Source organism: Nicotiana tomentosiformis, chromosome 4 (assembly GCF_000390325.3).
Source record: "Nicotiana tomentosiformis chromosome 4, ASM39032v3, whole genome shotgun sequence".
Lineage (NCBI taxonomy): Eukaryota > Viridiplantae > Streptophyta > Magnoliopsida > Solanales > Solanaceae > Nicotiana > Nicotiana tomentosiformis.
The window spans coordinates 22,995,617-23,015,346 of record NC_090815.1 but is presented as its reverse complement, the minus strand read 5'-3'; the positions used below and the strand labels follow the sequence as shown (position 1 = coordinate 23,015,346).

The window sequence follows — 19,730 nt, the reverse complement described above, 5'->3', positions numbered from 1 at the left end:
AGAAAATCATCGATGCTTCCAGTCATGTGCTTAGAACAGCCACTATCCATGTACAATTTTTGACTTCTTCCTTTCACTGCTCCTCGCACAAGAGAATCAAGGATTAGACTTAGGAACCCAAATAAGTTTGGGTCTCTTGTAGTGAGGAAAAAGGAGAATTAAATTTCTTTTTGTCCAGGTAGGCAATACACGTTTTTTAACGGAGGGACCATGTTCCTTAGCAGCAGTTACCTTTTCAATAAAAACCTTGTTTTTCTATTGGGACTGAATTCTAGCCTTACAGTTTTCTTTAAAGTGACAATGTTGCCACAGTGAGTGCAAAGCCAGTTATTAGGGACAGTAACATACTTGCTATGTGGATTATGGGGAGTCTTTTCCTTTTGGAACCCGACTCCCTGTCTGTTCCCACCATTGCTTTGTATACATGGCAGCAATTGTGTCAGAGGACCAGGTCCACTTTAGAGATTTTTCTAGGTCATTTTTAACTCTGCCTAGATCTTCTTGAAGCTGTCTATTTCTTTCAAGTTCAGCACACAGACTAGATTTCACAGATTTGAATTCATTTTCAAGCTTAATGTGTGCCTCATTTGCAACTTTCTTTCCCTTTTGGTCAATCCCAAAACCGTTTCTCCTTTTTAATTTCTCTATTGTTTATTTTAGGTCCATGACGACTACCAACAAATCATCTCTCTCATTTTCTATGTCCTCACCTTTTTTTTAATCAGAACACTCTTTTCTCTCATTAGATCCTCGATGGTTTCTTTTAGGTCAGCCACTACGATTATCAAATCATCTCTCTCATCTTCTACCTCTCCTAGCTCAATAGTTAAAGCATTTTTATCATTTATAAAATAGTTATAAGCATCAATTAGAACATTTGCCAAATATATAAGCTTTTTCTGAGAGTAAGACTTCAGATTTCTTTGAACGTCTAGAAAGTTTACCTCATCATCATCATTATCTTCATCATCGTCAAAATTTGCTATCAGGGCAAAGATAGAATCATAGTCAGCTGCTTCACTTTCAACTGCCATCATGGAGCTGTCACCTTGTTCATCATCTCCTCCAGATTCGTTGGAAGAGTCTCCCCATGTAGCAAGAGCTTGTTTTACAACATTGTCAGCGACATCTTTTCTCTTGAATCTTTTGTCAGGAACCGGGTTCCTTTTGGTTGTTTTGTTTGTGTTGTGCTTGTACTGATCTTGCTTGAGGAGAGGACAATCCTTGATGAAATATCTTGGCTTCCCGCACTCATGACATAAGTCATACCCTCTTGGCTTGCTGGAGCTGCCCCCGTTTTGGAATTCCTCCATTTCTGCGAACCATCTTCTGAAATCTCTTTGTTAGGTAAGCCATATCAGCATCCTCACTATTTGAGTCATTGTTGTCTGTCTTGAGGACCAGGTTCTTCTCCCTTTTGGGCTCTCTTCTCTCATGATCCTTCTTCTTCTTCTTCTTCTTCATTTCATAAGTTTTCAGATTACTAATGAGTTCATCAATGGTCAGCTTTTGTAGATCCTTTGCCTCTCTGATATCATTCACTTTGCTTTCCTAGGAACCAGGTAATACACTAAGTATTTTCCTGACAAGTTTTTTCCTTGGAATGATTTCTCCCAAAAAATGAAGCTCAGTGATGATAGAGGTGAAACGAGTATGCATGTCCTGAATGGACTCATCATCCTTCATCCTGAAGAGTTCATACACAGTGGTTAACATATCAATTTTTGAATGCTTGACTTGAGTTGTCCCTTCGTGTGCCGTTTGGAGAGCTTCCTATATCTCCTTGGCAGATTGACAGGCAGAAATCCTGTTGTATTTGTCTGGTCCAATGCCACAGACGAGGATCTTCTTAGCTCGAAAGGTCTTCTCTATAGCCTTGCGATCAGCATTGTTATACTCCTTCCTTGTCTTGGGAACTGTCACTGCTGGTTCACTAATGGTCATCATGGGAACGAAAGGACCATCGCAGATAACGTCCTAGAGCTCTAAATCTTCAGCCATGATAAAATCATGCATCCTTGTCTTCCACCATTTGTAGTATTAGCCATTGAATCTTGTGGTCTGTAGGTAGATTGACCTTCTTCAAAGTTTGGTAGAGTAGCCATGAGGATCTTTTCTAGGTGTTAGCCAGATAGAAAGTACCTGCTCTGATACCAATTGATAGAAATTGAGGGTCCACCAAGCTGTATAGAGAACCGGGTTCTCTATCGGTTCCCACAAAACACACACAAAGAGATAAGAAAATGAGACGACATAATTTTATGTGGAAAACTCCCAGCTCATGGGATTAAAAACCACGACCTATATTTGTAGGATTTCAACTTCACTAACCGAGCAAGTTCAGATTACAACTTATTGTAACCTAGGAATTTAACCCTTAATCCCTCACTTACTTGTAATAACTCTATTATAAGCCTCTTTATAATAACTCTATTACAAAATTCACAACTCGACTAACTCTAGCCAAGACACAAATACATGGTTTATGATTTTACAATTTGTTTGCTATACGATGCTTCTATCTAAGCTAAGTAGGAATTACAATTAAATCGCACTAACAAAAGAACAACACAACTAGGGACATGTGATGATACAATACTGGGAACTGGTCCTTCGTTATGTTGTTTTTTGTTCTTGAAGCTTGGAAATCACTTGCAAGTCCGCGACACACCTTGAGAGAGAGCTTAATGAAATCTGGAATGTGTAAGTGTTGATTTTCCTTTGCTTCATGTTAATATTACACAAGTGACATCACTTGAGTTATGCAAGCATATTTGGTACAAGGGCATTTCCCATAAAGTGACTGCTCCATTGTTTGCACTGTTGCGTGTGTGCAGAGGCACAATTGCAGCCACTTTACAACTGTGGGAAGTTGACTGGTACTGGCAGCTAGGGAACTGATGTCGATCCGTTCCCTCTATTGTTTCTTTGACTCTGAATGTTGGAACATGTCCCAAACTTGAGACTTGTTGATGTTGAGCACTTTGAGGATGTAAAACATGTTCCCTATTTGATTCTTATCATGTAAGTTTGTTAGATCATCAAAACAAAATATGACACTTAACCTATTAGAGATCCTCTATCCGTAATCAGAAGTTTTGTTCGAGTCTTGAAAATGAAGAATTCATAATAGGATTCCCATAAATCGACTCTACTTGTCCCTAAGTTGGTAAATGAATTTCGAATACCAAATGGTTAAAAAAACCCGCGTATTATCTTCTCATATCCATGTGAGATATACGTATAAGCAAGGATTTGAATATATAAAAGACACGATACCTTGGCTTAAAACATAGATATAAGGCTGTCACATCATAGCAATTTCTTATCATATTCCTTTCCAACTAGCTAGTTTAAGTACCGAAAGAATTCTTTTGGATATTCCATTAATATACTCTTCATTCATAAAACCATTTCCCCTTACGGAAGCAAACAAAAGAGGCCAATCTTGTGTGTTAATTCCCTCCAAATTAAAGTCTTTCATTTTTCATATCAAGAAAGTAGTATGCATTTTCAGTACTATCTAATATTCTTGGCTAGTTTTGGATTGTGTGTTCTTCTTTGTGGTGCTGAATTTCCATATTTGAAGCAATCTGTAAAAGCTGATGGCTCACTTAGTTTTTTGGTGGTTGGAGATTGGGGAAGGAAAGGACTCTATAATCAGTCTGACGTCGCCTTCCAGGTTCTTCTTCTTTCCCTCCCATTAATTATTAAGGCGGAACTAGGTTTTTTGAGTTTATAACTTCTCCATTCTAAAAAAGGCAGTTAACTACATAAATTATTTATACATATTAATTAATAAAATGAATTTTTTTAATACAAGTTTTGAATCAAAGGTAATGGGTTATGCTGAACCCGCTCTCGATGCTCTAGCTCCGCCACCGCTGCTCAGTATCTTCTTTTTTTCCTTCATACCCTATGAGTTTTCTAGTTCTTGTTCTTGTTCTTCTACTTCTTCTTAAATATGGTTAGTCATAAGAAATCATGTTTGTGTTCTTGAAGTTTTAATCCTCTCATAATACTTACAAGTCACGTTCCTTCGTTTTTCAAAGTAATTGTTTACTGTTTTTTCAGAAATCTTTAAATGTTGAAAAGTTGTGCTTGATCAGTACTTGATTAATCTGAAAAAAGTTTGTAAGAAAGTACAATAAAACTCACATTTTTTTATTTTCCTCTTTAAGTCTGGTGAATATAAGAAATCATGCTTGATCTATATAGTGGATTGACCCTCAAAAAATATTTGAAGAAATAAAGAGGAATTTTTTCTTTTAAATTTGGCATAAATGATGACATATCAATAGGTGTAGGAAAGGCAAAATCCCAATTGTTACAAATGCAACAAAATAGGATGCTAATGTTGGATCTACTTTGTATTATCGCTAATGTTTGACTTTTAATTATGCATGTGAGGCACAAAGTTAAATACTGTATAAAATTGTTGCAGCGCAATAATAGTTGCCATTTCATTCTCTAAGAAATACGAAAAAAATTTCTCTGAAAAAATTAATAATGCCTTTTAGTTAACTACCTTTAAACACCCAATTTTCTTCTCTATTTTCTTTTTTCTTCTGATTATTTAATAAGGGGTTGGGATGGGGTGGAGTGGGGGAGGGAAAGAGGAAGAGTTGTGGGGGATTCAAAATAATTAAGCATATGACTTTTTTGGCAAAAGCCATTCATCCAAAGTTCATTACTTTAAGCAAGAGAAATTCTTTTTACTCTTCTTGTGTTCCATATGAAAATCGAATTTTATTACCAGGTTTTATGCACGTTTAAAACACCGTATCAACCCTTTAACCGTTTAACATTATATCCATATCTGTACTGTTTTCTTGGGGTACGTAACATCATAAAGTAAAGGAGAAGAACAAAGAAACGTGCCATATGTTTTGACGCTAGATTTAGATGTACTTTTGTCAAGTTTGAGTGAGAGCCCGTTTAACCCATCTGTCAAAACTGCTTATTTATAAAAGTATTTTTCAAAAACAATATAGTTTGTGTTCAACTAATTTATTAAATAGAGTTCTATGCAAGCAAATTGTGTTTGACTAATTATTTTAAAAAATATTTTTAATTATCAAATTACGAAAAAGGCTGTAAAAGTACTTTGATTAATTTATTTATCCAGTTAAAGTTAGTTGAAAAAGTAAGCAAAACATCTTAAGCATGAGTTGAGAATATAGTGTTGCTATGATCTAAAAATTGGTCAAACTTGAAAATTTAACCTTTATGTTTTGATTTGTAATATATTATTATGTAATCATGTTCTTTTGTTATTTTTGGTTTATTAAATTTGTAGATGGGAGAGATAGGAGAGAAGCTAGACATTGATTATGTAATATCAACTGGTGACAATTTCTACGACGATGGGCTCAAAGGTGTTAATGATCCTGCATTTGATGATTCATTCACCAATATTTATACAGCTCCTAGCTTGCAAAAGAAGTGGTACAATGGTAAATCTTTTATGCAATTTTTTTATCACCATTATTGTACTCAGAGTCGAATTCAGGAGTTATAGTTTATTGGTTCTTACAGGATGCAACAATTTTAAATTAATATACAATAATAACTAGTTCAAAAATAAATATATAAATATTATATATATATATATATATATATATATATATATATATATAATCTGAACAAAAACTATTGGATTCACGTTAACCCATAGATGACACTCGCCCTGATTGTAGTTTATTATGATTACAAGCCTTTAAAAATTACGAGGACGTAAAAACAAGATTAGGTAAACGCATTAATTCCATGTGATTAATCCTAAAGAACATAAAACTAAATTAACGTGTAAATATATTGTATGAAACTGAATATCCAAATTTGTATAATTAAGTTGCTACTTTTTTTCCCGCTTCTTGTGGCAGTGTTGGGAAATCATGACTACAGGGGTGATGTAGAGGCGCAATTAAGTCCACTCCTTAGAGAAAAGGACGAAAGATGGTTTTGTTTGAGATCCTATGTTCTTGATGCAGGTAAAAATAAGAATATTTGACTACAATTATTTTTTTTTCAAAAAAGAATCGTCTTTTTCCAAATAAGAAAAGAAAAAAATTAACACTAAAGAGAGGTGCATATTCTTAAGAGCAAATATTGATATTCTTGTCCATTTTTTGGTGAGGCAGAAATTGTGGAATTTTTCTTCATAGACACCACCCCATTCGTGAACGACTATTTTACACACCCAAAAGATCACACTTATGACTGGAAAGGTGTCTTGCCAAGGGACAAATATCTCAAAGATCTCTTAAAGGTAATATTTCATCTGTTATAATATAGTATGTGTTTTATTCTTCTTTTTAGTCTGTTTAAAAAAATATTATTTTTAATACTTTAATTCTAACATTTCACATGGAATATTTAAAACTAAAATTTTAAAGAACATTTTAGTACATTACATACATCTTTAATTCAAAAATCACAAGATTTAAAGTTGCATTTACAATTTCTTAAATTTCATGATCTCAAACTAAGATATATAATATAAAATGATATGGAGGCAGTAATGAATGCTATGGTACCTCATATTATCAGATTATTACCATGTTGGTCTTTTTAAACTTTTGGCCTATGAGTTATTAAGAGTTGTGATATCTTCACAAAATTTACAACACAAAAGATAGAAAGATAGAAAGATAGAAAAACATAGAGCATTAGTAGTATTCGAGGACTTTTTGTGCCTTGTAAAATGGTTATATATATATATATATATAATACTTTATAGAATTAATATATTGAGAACTTTTCTTCTTTAATTTCTCTTAACCTTTTTTTTCTTATATTTCTATTTGGGGTTTTCAAAAAGGATTTGGATTTGGCATTAAGTAGGTCTACTGCAAAATGGAAGATGGTGATTGGTCACCATACGATTAAAAGTGCTGGACATCATGGTATTATTAAAGAGCTTGCTGAACAATTAACCCCAATACTTCAGGTAATTTATTAATTAATTAGTACTACACATATATAGTTTTGAGAGTTAAATATAAGCTAATCTTCACAATTTCTTTTTTGGATTTATAGTTATTGTTAACTTTATCCAATTATTCCATTTAGGAACATAATGTTGATTTTTACATTAATGGCCATGATCACTGCTTAGAACGCATTGGAAGCATTGACAGGTAGCCGAACTTCAAGTATACATTACATATATTGTTTTATCTAATCAAAATTAATTAACATACATTTTCATCTCACTTATATACCAGAAAAATATCAATATTTATTTTTATCTCACTTTGATTATAGTGTGCGAACTAATTATCGGTTTAATTATTTATTTAGCAACTTGGAATTTTTAACAAGCGGAGGCGGATCCAAAGCATGGAGGGGAGATGTTAAATGGTGGAATCCTGAGGAATTGAAATTTTATTATGATGGACAAGGATTTGTTTCAGTTGCATTGAACCAATTAGAAGCTGAGTTTGTGTATTACGATGTTTTTGGAAATGTCTTACACAAATTCAAAGTGTCAAAGGACTCTTATTTAGCTAGTCAATAGCTAAAGGTAAATGCTAGTACATAATAGCAAGATGAATATCGAAATTAAAGTGTATTTTAGTATGTTATTGATTGTCTTCTATGTAATCTGTTAGAGATGGGAATGAATATTGCATACAATATGTTTCTTGTTTTGTCTATATGCATGTTTTATCTATGGAGTAATTTCATTGGTATTAAGTTAGATTTTCTTATTCTTTTAGATCGTTATTACTATCTTATCTGATGTTGCTTCCGCTGCGGTTATATAATTATCTTCTTGTTGTTTTCATTAACTTCTTGAATACTGTATTTCTTTCTCTAAACTGTTGTGATTATGTGTTAGGATCAGAAACTCGGATAGTGCGGAATTTAGCCAAACAACGTTATAATGACAATAACAAAGACAATGCAAGTTGATAACAATGACAATTAAATCATATAAAGAAGACATCAATTTAACGTGGTTCGGTCAAAGTGACATATGTCCACAAGTGGAGAAGAACAATTTAACTATAGCAACACGAGTACAAAATTAGAGTAAATACTCTAATTAGTCCTAAATATCCTAAGAGAATAACCTCACAAAATCACTCAAAAGAAAGGGTTCACACAAGTGCTTCCCAACACTCAACTCTCATACAAAACACTCTTAATAAAAGAGAAAAAGAAGAAACAAGAAAAGACTCAAGTTTTGTTAGTGTGTATAAAATGAACTAATGACCTTTCTTTTTATAGGCAGTAAAAGCCTTGGCCTCCTAGTTGTAAAAAAAAAGATACAACTTGTACAAATGATACCCACTACATAATATAATATTTTTGGGTCCCAAAGAATATTGACAACAAAGTCTACTTTGCAAATAAGCTTATGCTTATGTGAGATGGACTCCACTAGCCAAAATATTGGCTATAATTACACTATGCTTGACCTGAGTCGATGGTTTATCGGAAACAACCTATCGACATGCATAAGGTAGGAGTAAGATCTGCGTACACAATTTACTCTCCAAACACCACTTGTGAGATTTTATTGGATATATTATTATTGTTGTAAATTATATGTTGATGGTGGTTGGGGAGGAGGTGATGGTGATGGAAGAAGAAGTGGAAGAGATGGATTAAAATGGATTTGGGGCGCGGTGAGGTGGTATGCCAGATGAAGTACACCTCACAAAAATATCAGTTCTGCGTAAAATCGAACGTTTCACCTTGGATATAACCCTAACACAGGAAGCGTATATTTAAGCCACTCAGGTAATGAGGGGAAAAGTACAAAAGGTAAATTAATCTTTTCCCCAAAGTAGAAGGGCAAATTTGGATATTTTCCCATGAATATTGTAATAGAAGGTAGTAGGTGCAGTACATCCGCCCATGAAATTGGATTATAGACAAGAAGCTGCATGCACTAGTTTTCTATTACATCAATGGTAAGGAGATTTTACTGCTAAGCAGAAGCAAATTAAATCCATCAATTTTTTTTGGGAGCTATTTACATAATGGAAAATAGGGGTTTTGAGGCACTCCATTTATGCAAAAGGTTGCCAAAAATGTCAAAAAATTGGAGTCCAACTTCTGTTTGAGAAATTTGCATTGCCATAAAACCTTGTCCATCATAATAAAACTTCAATTCCATTGGGTTCCACCAATTGATATCACCCCTCCATGCCTTTGACCCCCCACCACTTGTCAAAAATTGAAGTGGACTGCAAAAAAAAAAAAAAAAAAAAAATGTTATAAAAAATTTGACCCCCTTTTTAATTTTTTTGGAATTAAATTAAAGTCCACTTTTTAGTTTTAGTTATGTTTAATATTTACCTGTCTGAACTGCTTATATGCTCTAAGCAGTGATCATGTCCATTTATGTAGAAGTCAACATCGTTTGCCTGAAAAATGAAGGGAAAAAGAAAAAGAAAAAGAGAAGAAAGAACTACTTAGGAAACGATATTATTGTTTCAATTTATTAAAAAGTCAACATTGTTTGAAATTTGATATAAAAACTACAAGAATTTGTACTTATTAAAAAATTTCAAATTTCTTTAGAGAAATATATATTTTTAGTCGCTCCTAAAAATAATAACCGATAAAATGTATATTTTTTGTACATATGTGTATTATATACCCATTTTATATATTTTTTGGCTAACCAATATAATTAATTTCGACCGAATGACCAATTTTGTATCTTGCCCAATTCTTTACCTGCAAGACAGGGAGTAACTGGATTTCAAGCTCCTTGGTGTTACCATGGTGGCCAGCACTTTGAATTGTGTGGTGACCAACTACAATCTTCCATTTTGCACTTGATTCCTTTAATGCAGAGTCCAAGTCCTAATTTGGTCAAAATTTAAAACACATTTAATATTTAGTGGGCGTTTGGACATAAGAATCGTAAAATTCAGTAAAAAACTGAAAATAATTTAAATGAAAATGGTATTTGAAAATTAGAGTTGTGTTTGGTCATGAATATAATTTTGGGCTGTTTTTGAATTTTTGTGAGTGATCTGAAGCGAAAATTTTGAAAAAGATTTTTTTGGAGATTTTAAAATTTTTAAAAAATTCCTAAATTCATTTTCAAGTGAAAATTGAAGATTTCAGCCACCGATTTCGAAAAAAAATCGAAAAAAAGAATATTTTTTTGGCCAAACGAGCCCTTAGGTTTGTGTTTTCTAAAACGTTAAACGTCTTGAAACAAATTCAGTTTACCAAAACGGCTAATGCATAAATTAACTTTACCTTCAAAATATTGTCAAGATAATCTTGTCGAGGCAAAATGTCTCTCCAATCATAAGTATGATCTTTAGGATATGTGAAATACATATCTTGGAAAGGAGTTGTATCTACAAAGAAAAATTCTGCCACATCTGCTCAAGACAGGGGAAGAAGGTGAAATGTTTAGATATTAGTGAAATTTAAAATTTTCACCTAATAGTTAAAATTTCCTAATCAAGCTTAATTTAATTAAGTTTGTTACCTGTATTAACAATATAAGACCTTAAACATATCCACCTGCTATCCTTTTGCTTAAGGATGGGACTCAATTGTGCTAAAGCATCACCTCTATAGTCATGGTTCCCCAAAACTGCAATAAAAACATTAACAAATAAAATTTTCAATATGGACCAAATTAGTTTTTAAAAAATATTTTTTCCTGGAAATATAAGCATATGTCTTCACATGTATCATTATCACTAGTTACTAAAAACAAATTTCGACCGTCATATGATAAATTAATATGATTTTATATAAATATTGAATGAGAATAAGTTTTAATTCATGAATTTCGTACGATATCTTGTTGGAATTATACAGTGGTCCAAAGTAGTACTTAGCTGCTGCCCAAAATAAATTTTTGAAAGATGATAGCCACAAATGCATGCATAAAATCAAACGTGGGAAGTACATATATCCACATGCTATTGTTATTATTGTTTTTTTTTATAATGATAATATATTCACATACTATTGAGGTACATATAACTTTTTAATTATAGGTTCATACGAATTATATATATATATATATATATATATATATATATATATATATATATATATATATATTAAAGTTACAGTAAATAAATAAATATTATATTTGAATCTATTATATGTTAAGAATCTTAAATATTGAATTTATCAAATTTAAATATTGTATTTGTCTCTACTTTTTGTTACTCTAATATATTTGAATATATTGCAATGGGAAAGGAAAGAAGCTCACCATTGTACCACTTTCTTTGTAAACTTGGAGCAGTGTAAACATTGCTAAATGACTCCTCAAAAGCTGAATCATCCACACCAGTCAATCCATTATCATAGAAATTGTCGCCAGTTGATACAACAAAATCTATGTTTAATCTCTCTCCAATTATTCCCATCTACATATATTCAAGATAAAAGAACAATATTTTAGGAAATATAAAATAGAGAAATTATATTTAACCATTTATCTACTCCTATTCATCTTTGAAAATATTGGCAGGCGTACATTTTACTTCTTTTGCAAATAACTACATTATCATGTCATATTGGGGGTTTTCAAGTTTTTATTTTTATTTTTTAAATCACACTTTAAGAGTGGAAGGTTAATATTAGAAGTGATTAGTGACACATTATACCTTTTAAAATAAAAGAAAAAGGTAAGGCAGTATGAATGAAAGATATGAAGCCACGTAGTCAAATTTAAGTGAACCGACAAAAGAAACATAAAGTTTGAAATACACAATATTGATTAGCTAGGTGTCAATAAATGAATGGATTAAATAAAACAGAAAAAAAGAAAATGGGTCCTCAATGAGTAAAGATATTACTCATATTGCCTATTATTCTGTCAATTTCAAGTTTCATATCTCTAACTTAATAAAACCATAGAGGTTAGGAGGCATTAATCAAATGTCTTTATTCAAGAAATAATACAAAAGAGAAACAAAATGAATTGGAAGGTCGCCAACCAACAAAAAAGAGCTGAGTTGATTAGGGCCGAAGTATGATTATGACTCCTCTTTCATTAGTGAGATATGTTAGATAATCGATATTTTTGAGGACCCACATGCTTAATTAATTGAGGAATAGGATTAGAGGTGGAAGCTTAAATTAATATATAATATTAATAATAATAATAATTTATCGTCAATAAGTTATTGAATTCCTGTAAATTATGATCTAAATCCATCACAGGTTATAGGAACATATTTGGAATCTGCAAGGTATCATTCTTTAGTTCCCCTGCCGGCCAAAGGCAATGAGAAGTGGGAAATAGACATTTAATTTTTGTCTTCCACCACTTGTATTCTTTCAAATGGCTGGCATTGGTTTCACTTATAATAATGACACAGTTTTTTTATTAGGTCATTTTTAGAAGAATAACATATTTTTGTATTTGAAAATAATTTATTTAAATTTTTATTACTTTTAATAAAAAAAATATATTATTTGGCAATTTTAAGATCAAATTGTGTCATATAAATTGGAAAAGATGGGTAAAATATTCTTTTCTGTTACTCAGTTTGACCTTAATCTATTTTCCTACTTCCATATAATTTATTCCAAGAAAATTATGGAAGATAATTAAAGTCAAATTAACTAACCCTTTGTTGTAAAGATTAAGTGTAATCTTAATTACCTGATGAGCAACTTCAGTTTGGTTATAGGTTCCTTTCCGTCCCCAATCTCCGACGACCAAAATGCTAAGCGAACCGTCGGTTTTCGCCGGATGTTCCAACCTGTGAAGCTCAGCCGTGGCCTTAAGTAACAAGAAGAAGAAAGTAAAATGGTTGAGTTGAAGAAACATAAGCATTTTCATGGAAGCCATTTGGAATTGGAGGTATAATTGTGTTAAAAGTTGTGAGGAAAAATGGAGAGATTTAGTGAGAGAGAAGATAGGAAGTTTCCTTCCTGAAATGAGCTTGATAAATGTTCAGCTAAAGTTTAGACCAAAGGACAATAGGCTTTGGATTTCATGATAAGGAACTCAGTAAGGGAATTAGGAATATAATAAGAGTTGTAGTTATGTATATCATAAATAATTCCGATACGTTATTAGGTCACTCAAAGAATATTTATATATAAAACTCCTTAAAATATGTGATTTGTGACACAAGTTACTTAATAAAACACGTAATAGTGATGGATGCTTAGGTCGAAGATCTATATAACTTAAACTCTAATAATGATACTACATGTGTTAACTCTTGTACATCGAACCCCACTATCCTTTTAGAGACAGAGGGAGTACCGACTACTAAGTAGTTAATAATAATTTGAAAGAGTGTACATAAGTCTGGTTGGTTCGGGTTTTACAATTACCAAACTAAACAAATTGTGTCGGATTATTAAATTTAAAGACCAAACGAAACAAATAAAACTCGGGTTTTTCAATCACGATTTTTCTCGGATTTTTGGTTTATTCGGGTTTTTTTCGGTAAAATCTTCATAGCATAAAACATATAACTTGTTCTCTAAATATTTCTTTAATCCTAATAAAAAACAACTACATAAGGTGCTTTCCAAAAAAATAATATAAAATATGCGATGTGTCATGACATTATCCTAAAATATTTAACAATAAAGACAATAAAATCACGTAATATAAATATTGCTAATTAAAAAGTCATAATAAAAATAAACATAATCTAAAAGTACTAAGTCATGCTAAAATAAGTAGACTAATAAGGGAGTATTAATTACATGACTAAACGCTAAAGAAAAAATAAAAATAGGTTATGCATTTTTATCTAAATCGTTGCAAAACAAAAAATAGATATTCAATACATTGTCATTCCTAATATTGAATTGAATGTCTTTTGTTAGCATTAATATTGATTTGATTTTGGTTTGGGCTTTTGTTAGCATTATTTGAGTTACTAATATTAATGGCTTAAAACTAACTGAAACACTCAAAAGTTCTAAGTACAACCTTAAAATAATACCTTAAAAGATAAAATTATGAAAAATTTTAATAAATACTTATAAATTACATCACAATAAGTATATTTATGTATTAAATATATCTAAAAAATTTATATATGTAATGTCGGGTTGGTTTGGATTCGGTTTGACCTTTTTTAGTTAAAATCAAACCAAACCAATTATGATTAGATTTGTTTTCCAACACCAAACCAAATCAAACCGAACCATAGTCGAGTTTTATTTTCTTGGTTTGACTCGGATTATCGATTTTGTGCGGTTTATCAGTTTCCTTTGTACACCCATAATACTTTGTTATATCCTTCATACATTTCAAATTATTTAACATATTTTGAAGTCAAACAAATTATATTTTGAATGTGTTTGCAACAATAAAATTTATTGCGATATTGTTCCCTTTGGCCTAAGTTTACACAACTTTGAATGTGTTAGTTGGGTAATTAGGCTTGTTTCTTTGTATTTCTCATGTGTTTTATCTACGTGGATTTTGCATATTGTATTTTATACTCCCCTTCCGGGACTTACCGTCTTTGCTATGAGTTTTTTAAATATGGTCGAAGTTGCACGCAAAGTGACTCTAAAATTTAGCATGACAATTTATCCCAAAATTATTTGCTTATACATCATACTAAACGACCATTTAGAAATTTATTGTCTATTCTCGTAAACTCATGATTGCCCATAATCATTTTAGGTTCTAAATTATTTTAGAACCTAAATCTGGATATCACATGGAATAAGTTTCCTCATTTAGCATTTTAGAGATTTTTAAATTATCTTTTCTCATACACTCAAGATTCCCCGTAATCATTTCTTCACTAAATTATTTTAGAACCTAAAACTAGATATCACATGGAATACACGTTCTTCTGTGTTAAAAATGAAAAATGTCTAAGTGCAAAGAAGAATAGCTCGAGTTTGACTGACAAATATAAGACTCAATACACGATTGGATCTTGTATTTTGTTACTCCACTGATACATTTACACAGTTATTAAGACATAATGATATAGTAGTAAATAAAGAACATGTAGCATTATTAAAGGAAATAATGTGGAACCACATCTAACTTTTTAATTCTAGTTGTAAATAAAATAACACAAATTTGTGTTAATTACAAAGAAAATAAGTCAGTCTTAAATATATAGTCTCTTTGACTTCATATTAAGTAAATTATAGTACAATTGTATAATCTATGTAACTGTTTGCTGAAATTTTTCTCTTTATGTCTATGATATGATATAATATATAATGAGATGGCAAGATAAGTGTGGTCCCAAAGACAAGAACTATATAAGTGAGATAAAACCATGTGACCACAGCCCTATTCAATTTTTTTTGCTAAATCTGAAGTCTGAACTATATGTGAGTGAATAGTGATTTTGATCTGTCACTCACATAAAGTTCATTGTTTTAGAATCTAATCTTCTTAAATTAATGTTAGTTGTAAAACTCTTATCTTGTTTAGCAGTAGGTTAACAAACAAGTGATTCATCTTCTCATTTCCTGATCTAGAAAACAAGCATATGAGAACGACTCATAGCTTGTTACTTGGAAGAGCGTCAAATATTCAATCCAAGCTTCAATTGAAGTTCCAGGCATTTACCTTCCAATAATGTTTTCAAGTTTCAAACTCAATCAAATACAAGAGACCATTTCTTTCTCATTGACCCGTTCTCGTCGGTCGCCTCCTGTCATGGACGTCAAATTTATAATTTAATCTTTATAACAAATTATAGAATGATCACTCACTCGGAAAGAAGCTTAAGCACAATTTTTCTAGCAATTATAAGAGTATTGTTTATAGAAGAAGATAATAAATGAAATTAAAGCAAATCAAGTCAATCAAAATAGACTAGGAGTTGTTAAGTTGTTCCTATTCCATTCGACGTTTTGAAGTAATAATGTGGAGGAAACCGGTAGAAGAAGGATGAACCCACTAAATTTATTTTTTAATCAATGATTCATAAAAAGCTGAAGAATGTGGTGGAAATAAACTCTATCTACACAAACCGTGTTCAGTTGTAACATCATTTCCCATTATTTGAAGTACTTCTGAACCAAACTAGTCTCATTTTTTATTTTTATTTTGCTTTATTAAATTAGTTAACAGTTTCTTTCGGTTGTCTTTTTGTCATTTTCTTATTATTTCACTCTCTTTTAGTGGAAACATCAGTTTCATCATTGAATCATACCCATATCTCCTTTGTCCCAAATACTTTAAGAATATTAAAATAAAAATGTTCATTTCTAGTATTATCTGCCTTTGACAGATATATAGTTCCATTATCCAACTGTGAATTATTGGATCGAGTTGAATTGTTTTGAACCAGAAAAGCCTTGTTTTGTTAAGAGGATTCTCGGAGCAACGGTAAAGTTATTTTTGTTCGAGCCGTGGAAGCAGCCACTAATGCTTGCATTAGGGTAGGGTAGGTTGTCTACATTATACTCATGACTCCTAGGACTTGGGATGCGACCCTTTCCCAGACCCTGCATGAATGCGAAATATTTCGTGCACCAAGTTACCCCAATTTAAAAAAAGCCTTGCTTTTTGTACTATTTTTAGACATGTTTAAATTTTTTAACTGAAACTTTTATTAATATGAAACTTAGAAAAGAAAATGTTAGAAATACTCGGTAGCGCTTTGCAAACCCAAGATTTAAACCTCAGTAAATTAGTGAGTATTTGTACTAGTAAAACACCTTATTCTAATTTTACTTTCATGTAATATAGTGAACTTACGTACGCTTTTATAGGTTTCTTGCAAGTTTATGGAGAAAATAGCTTCAAATCACTCTCTTTTATATGCTACAAGTTGTAAAAATATCTTTAAACAGTTAAGAGTAATTAATTATTCTCTCAGCCCTATTTTAAGTGAAGAAATTTGGAGCACGAGGATTAAAGTACCTAATTATTAGTGTAAATTCGAATATAGATGCTTCAAATTATTTTGAAATAAAATTAATATATATATTCATAATTATGTGAGCTAGTATAAGTTCATAATTCAAAATATTGTCTCTTTAATTAAGAGTAGTGTAATTATGCGAAGAGGAATTAATTATTACAAAACAAAGCTAGAGAGAAATTTTTTTGTACAAGTGCTTGTTAACTCTCAAAAGTCAAAGACACCTTTTTTTTTTGGCTAGAAGGCGCTGAATTTATTATTATGCAGTAAACTAAAGAGAGTTATTACAGATCTGGACTGATCTTAACGAAACAGTCCCTAGTAAGTCTTTGGGGAAAGTAGAGAAAGCAAATAAAGGTGGTTCACTCCAGAAGTGTTCGTCACATTTAGCGTTAGTATGTGAGTTACAGCTGCTCCCAAACTGTGCTAGTATGTGCACCACTTGGTTTCCTTCACGGTAGACATGCCTAACATCCGGCTGGCCCAGTGCGTCGATCAGGAACCTGCAATCATGGAGAAAATTAGCATTAGCTTTACTGTGAGATTTGTCTTGTAATAGGTTCAGTAATACCTGACAATCTGTTTCCACTATAATCGAAATTCGATTTTTTTGTGAAAGAAAGTTCCAATCCTTTTAGTAGGGCGAAAATTTCTACTTGGATGGGTGACGAGACCATTATGTGGCAGGAGAACCCATCAATCCATTTTCCTTCGGAATCTCTTATGATTCCACCTACTCCTCTAATGTTGGAGTTTTTTTGGTGTGCACCATCTATAGTGAGTTTATAGATATTTTGTGGTGGGGTGTCCATTTTATTGGGATTTTTGTGGTTATGAAATGTTTGAAGTTATGGTTTGTTAGGTAGAAGTATTTCATTGCGTGGGTAACCATTTTTTTGCTATCAATGTATGTTGAGTAGTTATCAAAAATATTATGATTACGGTTAAGCCAAATATACCAAAAAATAATTGGTGTGATAATAGCCAACATGATTGATGAGTTATTTGGTAGTATGATGCTCGTAGTGGAGGTACAATTATCCTTTATCCAATCTAGTTGGTTTGAGTTTGGGGTGAGTTTGGGGTGGGGTGGTGATGTTTAGCTCTCCCCATATTGTATTGTTCATAAGGCAGTGAAAGAATGTGTGGTTTATATTTTCCTCTATCCCACAATGTTTGCAATAGTTGCATTCAATTATTTTTCTTTGGCTTAGGACAACTGCAGTAGGGGATAGAATAAAGACTGGTTCTAGTAGGGGACGTTTATGCCATTACTACATGATAGTAGGAAGAAAATGCATAGGAGTTGTTAAAAGGTCCAATGCACATCCGGTAGATCAAATGTGAATTAAAAAATAAAAAATAAGTACTTTCATTATTATTAAATATTAATAGGCAGTCGGTGATGTATTAGTAGCCAGAGGAAAGTTTTGAGTTTGATGTGGCAGTGTGTTTTCCATATCTAGAAGTGGTTAAAAGGTTCATGAGGTTGAATTGTCTCTCTAAGCCTAAAGAAGAGATTGTATACAGATTTTTTTGTGAAGTTCCCATCTTCCGTTTCTTTCCAGAAGAAGGAGTCATTTAATATTTTTGAGAAAGGAATGTACGTTTGTGTTACGATGCCAGAAAGTGTATTTGGTAGGTCATATGGTGGGGTTTCTAGGTTTCAATTTTTATTAGTAATGATGCAGTTAACTTTTTTATTTATATCTTCCTTGCCTAGCGGCCCCTCAATTAGTTCCCTTATGGTGTGACTGCCAATAACCCATCTATCATCCCAAATACCTATTTGGCTCCCGTTTCCAATATTCAAAGCGATGCCTTTTGTAGCACCCCTGAAAATTTTTGAAGTGCCTAAGCGCTATTAAGAAAGTTGATGTGTGCTAATTATATTATTTTATATACAGACGAGGACTATTAATTTGATAAATATTAATTAGATATAATAACAAGTGTACGAGGTATATTTGAAGTGATATAGGGCCTAAGGAGAGCTCTTGGGACAAGTCAAGTTGGAAATTTCATGATAGACTAAAGCTCCAAATGAGTACGCATAAGACCTAAATTTAGAGGAATATATCTAGACATATATAAGAAGTTATGCAGTGTATAACCTATCAAATGGAAGATCTTCGAGTCTAGTTTCTAACGCTTCAAACCGCTCGTTATTTGAACATTTCTACAAGAAGTTATGATCAAATTACCAAAGGCTGGCAGTGAAGTACTGCCATAGCGTCTGGGTCTGCATCCGAGCTTGGAGGAGGAGTGAACTGGGGACGCGAAGCGTCCGGGGTAGCATCCGAAACCCAGAAATTTGGGCTTGTAAGTACAAAGTCGGGGAGAGGGACTATTTTGAGCTTTTGGGGTTAGAGTTCTTGAGGTCAAGAGGCGATTTTAAGCACAAATCAAGTCCAACCAACTAAGGTAAGTTGTTAATGATATTTTGGGTTGATTCTTACTCAATATACATGATTTATAATATAATTCTTGCATCCAAATACTAGATTTCATCATCAAATCTTCAAGAACACAAAAATTACTAAAGTTGTAATTTTTCAAGATTGATCTACTAGAGGTAATTCTAATGCTTCAAACTCGTTTATTATGAGTAGTTAGAAGTATTTAAAGCATGTGTTACAAATTTTAATGGTTGAAAGATTAGATTATAAAACCCTAGTTCACGGCATGAATAGTACTTTTGAGAAAATGAGAGAGAAGATGAATAGTAATCTTGGTGATGAAATTGATGAATACAATAAACTTATGAAATTATTTGTTAGCAAAAGTGGGAAGTGATCAACTATGTAATCACCCGAATTGTGTATTTTGCAAGTGTTGATTATGAACGACGATAAATAGTAACTTGGTGGCATTGGACAATTGATGTAGTATCATTAATGA

At 32.1% G+C, this 19,730-nt stretch overlaps 2 protein-coding genes across 2 annotated transcripts; one reads left to right on the top strand and one right to left on the bottom strand.

Annotated features, from left to right (window-relative positions):
- Window positions 1–3,389: 3,389 nt before the first annotated feature.
- Window positions 3,390–7,661, top strand: LOC104101289 (purple acid phosphatase 3-like). Its single transcript, XM_009608739.4, has 7 exons — window positions 3,390–3,682; window positions 5,300–5,456; window positions 5,886–5,993; window positions 6,144–6,271; window positions 6,824–6,952; window positions 7,075–7,142; window positions 7,306–7,661. The coding sequence occupies exons 1-7, from the start codon at window positions 3,506–3,508 to the stop codon at window positions 7,520–7,522; spliced, it is 984 nt and encodes a 327-aa protein (XP_009607034.1). The 5' UTR covers window positions 3,390–3,505; the 3' UTR covers window positions 7,523–7,661.
- Window positions 7,662–8,716: 1,055 nt separating this feature from the next.
- Window positions 8,717–13,043, bottom strand: LOC104101299 (purple acid phosphatase 3-like). Its single transcript, XM_009608747.4, has 7 exons — window positions 12,617–13,043; window positions 11,216–11,372; window positions 10,472–10,579; window positions 10,234–10,361; window positions 9,700–9,828; window positions 9,316–9,383; window positions 8,717–9,203 (listed from the first exon to the last, which is right to left on the bottom strand). The coding sequence occupies exons 1-7, from the start codon at window positions 12,803–12,805 to the stop codon at window positions 8,990–8,992; spliced, it is 993 nt and encodes a 330-aa protein (XP_009607042.1). The 5' UTR covers window positions 12,806–13,043; the 3' UTR covers window positions 8,717–8,989.
- Between the last annotated feature and the right edge of the window lie 6,687 nt (window positions 13,044–19,730).